Source organism: Oratosquilla oratoria, chromosome 11, assembly GCF_046742065.1.
Source record: "Oratosquilla oratoria isolate Oo_2021 chromosome 11, ASM4674206v1, whole genome shotgun sequence".
In the NCBI taxonomy this organism is placed as follows: domain Eukaryota; kingdom Metazoa; phylum Arthropoda; class Malacostraca; order Stomatopoda; family Squillidae; genus Oratosquilla; species Oratosquilla oratoria.
In genome coordinates, this window is record NC_134787.1 from 42,250,543 (window position 1) to 42,257,943 (window position 7,401).

At 42.8% G+C, this 7,401-nt stretch overlaps 1 protein-coding gene across 1 annotated transcript; it reads right to left on the minus strand.

Annotated features, from left to right (window-relative positions):
* Positions 1–1,277: 1,277 nt before the first annotated feature.
* Positions 1,278–4,660, minus strand: LOC143030024 (uncharacterized). Its single transcript, XM_076193231.1, is given in 4 exon segments — positions 1,278–2,348; positions 2,438–2,533; positions 2,688–3,116; positions 4,600–4,660. Coding segments are annotated over 4 exon segments (1,635 nt in total). The 3' UTR covers positions 1,278–1,299.
* Positions 4,661–7,401: the final 2,741 nt, after the last annotated feature.

Below are 7,401 nucleotides of genomic sequence, written 5' to 3' on the forward strand. Positions count from 1 at the left end.
TCAATATTATTATTATAAGATAATACCATAGTTACATTAATAAATACATACAATACATAGTAAAGAAAATACCTTACGGTGACACATATTTGGTCATAACCAAAGCAGCACAATACGAACACACGTAACATGACATTTCCTCGAAACAACAATAACAATTACATACTTGGCAAGTATACATCGGAGATGTAACAATATATATATACATGTGTTTGTGTGTGTGTGTGTGTATGTGTGTGTGTGTGTGTGTGTGTGTGTGTGTGTGTGTGTGTGTGTGTGTGTGTGTGTGTATTCACTTGGTCTTTGGTCTTTGGATCACGTGTTGGACTCGTGATCGACAGCTATTTCCCTCCTGGAAGAGAGCTCAGAGCTCGTAGGTGCGTGTGTGTGTGTGTAAAGATTCCCCCAATCCACCATGGAGCCCAACAAGGAGAGACTATGCGTTGTGTATCTATCATGCCAACAGTCTCGGGGAACATGGAAAAGTATACACACTCATTACCTTCATACTGGGGGGAGACAGCCACAAAACGTACGATGTTGACCCAGACGGTAGTTACTTGGCTCAGCTCGTGCCTGACTCAAAGGTTCAAGTCAGGCAGATCATTCTATTTGTTTCTGTTAGCCAGAAGAGATCACCTATCCTCTCCTAGATTGGGGATCGAGATGTGATGATAGCCCAAGAAGAGAACCTCAGCGCAATCACAGAACATTGCTGAGCCTCTAGGATTAACGTCTCCCGGCTCTGCAAGAATGCCACGCATGACAAACACGCGGGTAAGTGACCTACAATGGGATGGAATGGTCATTGACTCACGATGAATTAGTCTCCTAGATGAGACACATTTATCCTACTGCAACCCAGTACCGTTTGCAGAAAGGTCGGGTCGACGGCAATTAACCGATTTCCACAGAGAATTCTTGCATGATGGTGCGTCACAAAAAAAAAAACAAAAAAAAAAAAAAAAAAAAAAAAAAAAACACTCAAAGAGTAGAACTGTTTCACTTGGCATTTTTAATAGACTTACAATTACTATCTGCGTGGGCAAAATGAGCAGTCCCTTATACAAGATTAAATCATGCATTGGAAACGTGACATACCCAGATAATATTTGTGACGTACACAATACCATAGCTATATGCAGATTCAAACATTGAAATGAAAGGTTATGTATCTGGTTGCGTTTATTCATAAATAAAGGAAACAAAACTAAGTACAGTTCAGAATCGCCTATGTTGATCTGGCACTGCCAACATGAATATATTTCTGTGCTGCTTTTCTGTTGGTACTTTCCTCTCTCAGCTACAGTTTAAGCTACACAGCTCTGCTACTGCCGACTGGAAACCGGCATTGTAGTCACAGGTTACCTCGTTCTTGATGTAATCGTCGCGCTTGTCTTCGAAGACATCATTGATGTCTGGACCCCCGACTAAAGCCCCATTCAGTGGATGAGGGTTGGGTTCTGGAGAACTGAAGACTGACCAGTCGCAGGTAGCCGGTGGATCGGGACAGGAACTACTGGCGTGGTGGGGGCGCAAGGGTGGGTTCTGGCCGAACCCGACCACGAAGCTCCTCCCGGCGTCTCCGAGGATGTAATGGATCTGTTGTTTGGCAAAGTCTCTGTAGATGTCGGGTTTGATACCCTGAGCTGCTGCCCGGAGGCATACAAAGACAGCATTCGAGGCATAACGGAGGGATCCCCACTGAGAGATGTGCACTAAACCCTTTGGTGTGCGGGGCTTGTTGTTCATGATATCGTCGCAGAAGCTTTTGATCGCTGTTTTGTATTCCGTTTCATCCGTTAATTGGGCGAGGAGCACTTGGACGCCTGGGGCTTTCTGGTCCCAAGAGAACTCGTTAGGAAGGTTCCCAAGGTTAAAATCTTCGTAATGATCAGCTGCTTCAGTTAAATAAAAAGTCTCATTAGTGGCTCTATAGAGCCAAACAGCTGCCCACGCCAGTTCGTCTCCGTAGCCACTCCAGCTCTTATAGTACTCCTTGGCGTCGGCGATCGAATCAGAGTACTTTCCTCTGTAGGTATCAGCAAACTCGTACAGTTTCCTGGCGTGCTGGAGACAGTCATCGGCGTAGGTGGGGTCTGAGTCCCTGAAGAGGATGGAAGCTGCAGCCAGGGCGGCTGCCGTCTCTCCCGCCAGATCTGATCCAGGATTGTCTTTGGTGATCTTGTAGGCAGGGCGCTACATCGTCATATCCTCCGGTCTTCCCCAATAGGCATGGTCCCACTCTCCTTTGCCCACCTGCCCGTAGAAGACGAAATCTGACACGTGCGCCTTAATGAAATAGTCAGTGGCCCACTTGACGGCTTCTTTCGCATGGCTCCATTCACCTTAAAAAAGGGGAATAAGGAACAAAAACTTAAAATTATAGTAAAGAAAGAAAGAAATTCTAATAAATTATGAACAATGCCAAACTCACCTGCAACTTCATAGCCTCTTTTGTTCTCGATGGCTCCCCATGCCAATACGGTTGTCGTAGCGGCCATCGGGAATCCAAACTTCACATAATCACCAGCTGGTATACGAAATATGAAAAAAGTATGGGGATATTAGTATGTACATGTGTGTGTGTGTGTGTCTGACTCAGTTTTAGATACACTTAAGTTTCATATATGCCATGTACAAGCACTAGCAAATCTTTATAGATTTGTAGGTATTAATATACACACCATCATAGTATCCTCCTTTTAAATCAATATGTTCTTTAGTGTCAGGGTCTTGGGCATCATCCAGGGTAGAGTCACGCCTCCATGTCACTCTCTGAGTGTCTGGAAGTTCTCCAGACCTTTGAGCCTCGTAGAAGAGCAAAGACAAGCGCAAGACCTCTTCGTAGCTGTAGGGTACATTACCGCACGATAAGTTCCCAGGAGTTATAGTTGTTGTTTCTGTTGTTCCCGTCGTTGTTGTTGCTGCTCCTGAAGTTGCTGCTGCTTCTGTTGTTGGTGATACTGTTGTTGCTACTGCTGTTGTTGTTGGTGTTGCTGTTGCTGTTGTTGCTACTTCTGTAGTTGCTGATGCTGTAGTTGATGCTGCTGTTGTCGTTGCTGCTGTTGCTGTTGTTGCTACTTCTGTTGTTTTTGCTTCTGCTGCTGTTGTTGCTACTTTTGTTGTTGCTGCTGTTGTTGTTGCTGTTGTTTTTGTTGCTGCTGATGTTGTTGCTTCTGTTGTTGTTGTTGCTGCTGTTGCTGCTGCTGTTGGTGTTGTTGTTCCTATTGTTGCTGCTAGTACTGTTGTTGTTGTCACTGATGGAAATGGAAAGATGAGTGCTTACTCAAAAACAATGCTTCCTCCTCTATTGCGTCTGTGCGTGAAGACACGGCTGAAACAAAGGAGGACTGATCAAGCCGCCCACAATGGATTTCAGAAACAAAACTCCTCAACCCCTCATCCCGGAGTTAGCACGTCGAGGTCCCAGTAGCTGGTCTCCAGAACAGTCCCAAAATTGAATCACTCTTTCAAAATCCAAATTACCTCCAACCTATCTTCCCTGTTTCACATTAGGCGTTCAGTATACTAGCACCTGTTCTTCCATACCTAAATACCTACTCCTAGCCGGTGACATTGGAACAAACCCAGACATCTACACATGCTTCATACGCACGTACGAGGCACATGAACTAATTACATACATCACTCCAATGTTACTTTGCAAGTACTGGATCCACATGGCATGCACTGCACTCAAAACACCAATCAATATGTTATTCACTGCAACATAACACACACTAAAACTCACTCCCAAAAACACCTCATCACAAAACACAGCCAAAATACTCATAAGCTACACACGAATATAATCACAAACATGCACAGTAAACTGCAGGAATTCTTGCACAAACACCATTCCACTAAAACAGAAAAGCAAATTCACCATACAGCATAGTACCTTTGTTCATAGACAACACTACAGTTAATGAAGAGAAAACACAACACAAACGTTGGACTAATTATACTAATAATGCTGGTAACTGGCATAGACTAAGTCTTGTAATTTAATACGAAGTCATTGCAGCGATACCCCATGATCGAGACGCCTCTTCAGGTCAGCATTCAATGTCCATGTCTCACAGCCGTATAGCGAGACAGAGAACACAAGTGACTTGAAGATTCGAATCTCAGTCCTCCTGCATATGTGCTCCAGAAAAAATGCCACAATTTTTTTTGGCTGTGAAAATCGTAATTTTTGCTTTACCTATATTTCCTTTTCAGGGCTTGTTAACTACTTAGTGGCAATTTTAACCGTGTTTTTCTTTTCTAGATCAGCTGTAAAATGTTTACTTTAAAGCAGAAGCAAAGAATTGTGCACTTCTGGTACGAGACATATTCATACGTGGAGGTTCGTCGCAAATTCCAGAACGAATTTGGACTTCACCGTAGCGTCAAAACACTGGACAACAAGTCAATCTGGAAGGTTGTTAAGCACTTCGAAAAGGAGCAAACACTCCACAATTGCAACAAGGGTAGAAGTGGCGCAAAACCAATCCTCACGCCAGAGAAACGCCGGCAAATCAAGGACTCAGTTGTGAGAAGCCCCAAAAAGTCCTATCGCAGACGGGCATAAGAGCTAAGCCTTTCACCAACCACACTGGTGCGCTCCATGAGGAATGATCTGAAGCTCTTCCCCTACAGGATTTCCACTCATCATGTCTTGAAGGATGAGGAAAAGACCAGGCGCATTGAAACGTGTGAGTGGTTGGACTAGAAGCTGGAGCACTCACCTGGTTGGTTGGGTTGAACAACATCTGGTTCAGTGATGAGGCTCATTATCACCTCAATGGGTCGGCAAACAATCAAAATAACGTTTTCTGGGGGCAAGGAGCCTCCTGAGGAGATGAGTGAGAAACATCTGAAGGGCGCCAAAGTGACTGCATGGATCGCATTCAACCCCAGACATGATCTTCTCCGACCGTACTGGTTTCAGGACGGGGGTGGCAAGACAGTGACAGTCAACAGCGAGCGTTACTGTGAAATCATCAACAAGTTCAAAACTGAACTTGGTCAAACGTTCACTGTCCACCAGAAGATCAGAATGTGATTTCAGCAAGATGGAGCTACGCCCCATACAGCTCACGATTCTCTCGCCTTGCTGAAGGAGCTTTTCGGATCCCGCGTGATCAGTTTCCGCACAACACACGAGTGGGCACCTCATAGCCCTGACCTCAATCCCTTGGACTTTTGGTTCTGGGGAGCGTCTAAGGGAGAGGTGTATGCAAACAAGCCAACCACCCTTGACCAGTTAAAGCAGAGTGTCGAAGCTTATGCAGCCAATGTGACGGCGGAGACATGCCGCAAAGTCGCGGAGAATTTCTGCCTCCGGATCAAAGCATGTTTTAATCGACGTGGTCCTCACATCAAGTACGTGCACTTTAAGAAGTTTGCTTGAGTGCTGAACAATTTGCCAGCATGTTAGCTTTTCAGAATGCTAAAGTTTGTTCTTGCATCTCTGTCCGTTCTTAAATAAACTGAGATCAAATTTGTGGCATTTTTTCTGGAGCACCCTATAGATAACAACAACGCCATATACTCTGGTTGAGCGAGTTCATAATACCATGAACCATAACAATCCTTCGAAGTACTTCCTGACATAACCCACCACTTTTATGCACTACACTACCAAGCTATGTAAAGCTTTCCAAGACCCCAATGTCCTCGCCACATGCATGGGCAGACTCTGTCATCTAGTAGGCTCCAAAATCCTGGACTTTGATCTTGGTCCAGCAAACTTGAAGTTCAAGCGGTCTCTCCTACATGAGTAGTGAATAGAGGGCTATCAACAGGACCTCCAACGACTCCGCAAGAAGAACAACATCATAAGTAAACACAAAGTCAGTGAACTTGTTGCTGCCCATAGATGCTACGCAACGAGATGATCGACAACTCTGTCCAATAACCATTCCATGCACATGAAAATATCGTACGCGTCAAAATATTTTTACTTTCGGACACGTTGAATAAAAACAACAACTTACTCTCGTTATTGCAAATTTCTTGGCCATTAAACTTCATCGAAATGATGGCTGGGAAACCAGAATTTACCTGGAATCTGTAAATGTGAAATATTTGAAAATTAGACAGAATGGATGGTAATGCACAAAATTATCAATGCACCATTATCATGAGTTCACTATTCCTAACTGAAAAGGGATATATGCAATGATGTCTAAGGGATTATCTATTTCAAACTAAAGTAATGTGAATATATTTTACTATTAATACAATACCATAAAGTCCATATATTCATCAGTTGAAAAAATAAAATAAAAAAGCAAGGACCAGAACTTCAAATAGATTGACAGGGTGTTAACGATTAATTGAAAATATGAACAATTTCCTGAGTCACCTAAACCTTGTGACGAGCGTGGTATTTCACATATTTCAGTATCTGATTACCAAGACAAAAGGTGATCTGTACATAAATTTAGCTCACCGGTATTGGAACTCGATAGCAAGTTGTGAGCCAACCTGGAGAACGGCGTTATAACTCTTATGGGTCAGCTTAACGTAGGTACTGGTCATCATTGCGATGTCTGCTATCGAGACCTGCAGAATGAGCAAATCAAGAAGTTTCCTCATGAAAAAAGAAACATACAAACGAGAAAACAAAACCTAGTAGAATTAGAACCAGCATAGATGAAGGCTCACACTTTCAAAGGAGCGTTTTCGTAAGAGATGATTTCGAACGCTTTCAGTATGGTTAAATGAATATGCCCGATGTGTATTAGTTTACTGTAATGTCACGATCTCACTAATCTGGAGGAATTAAATTATGCCAGGTCATCATGATCAACTAACTAAAAGGAAATCTGATATTACATACACTCCCCAAATGTTAAAAGGCTTTAGTAATAGTTACTCTTACATGCATAATTTGTGAAGAGGAGAGTTCTAAAGTATAAGTGCAGGTATTGATCATATATATACTTTGCTCTAAACTGAATATGATTTTTGGCCTTATATGGAACTGCTGGAAGTGATCAAAATCTACTCTTTTTTTTATTTTTTATTTTTTTTAATAAACTACAAAACTGAGGATATGCTGTTTACCTGCTTAAAATTATCTGTTCAGTTATTAGACTTTAGTTCATTACTGTCCCCGACTGGAAGTGAGAGATATCCAAGTCGAGTTACAGGTCACTGATAACCGTGCCTCAGACTGGTAGGAATGCTTGTAAAACCACAGGTCATAGTTGACCTAAGTAGGAACTACTGAGGCTTTCTGTCGAACTGCATATCATGATGCAACTTAGGCAGAACCACTATATAATTTTTATGGGTCTGCAGATAATGACCATACCTCAAATGTACCAATGTCTTTATCAAAGGTAATTTCAAGTGTCCAGCCGGTGATGTCTTCTGTGATGTATATGTCAACGTTTCCACTCC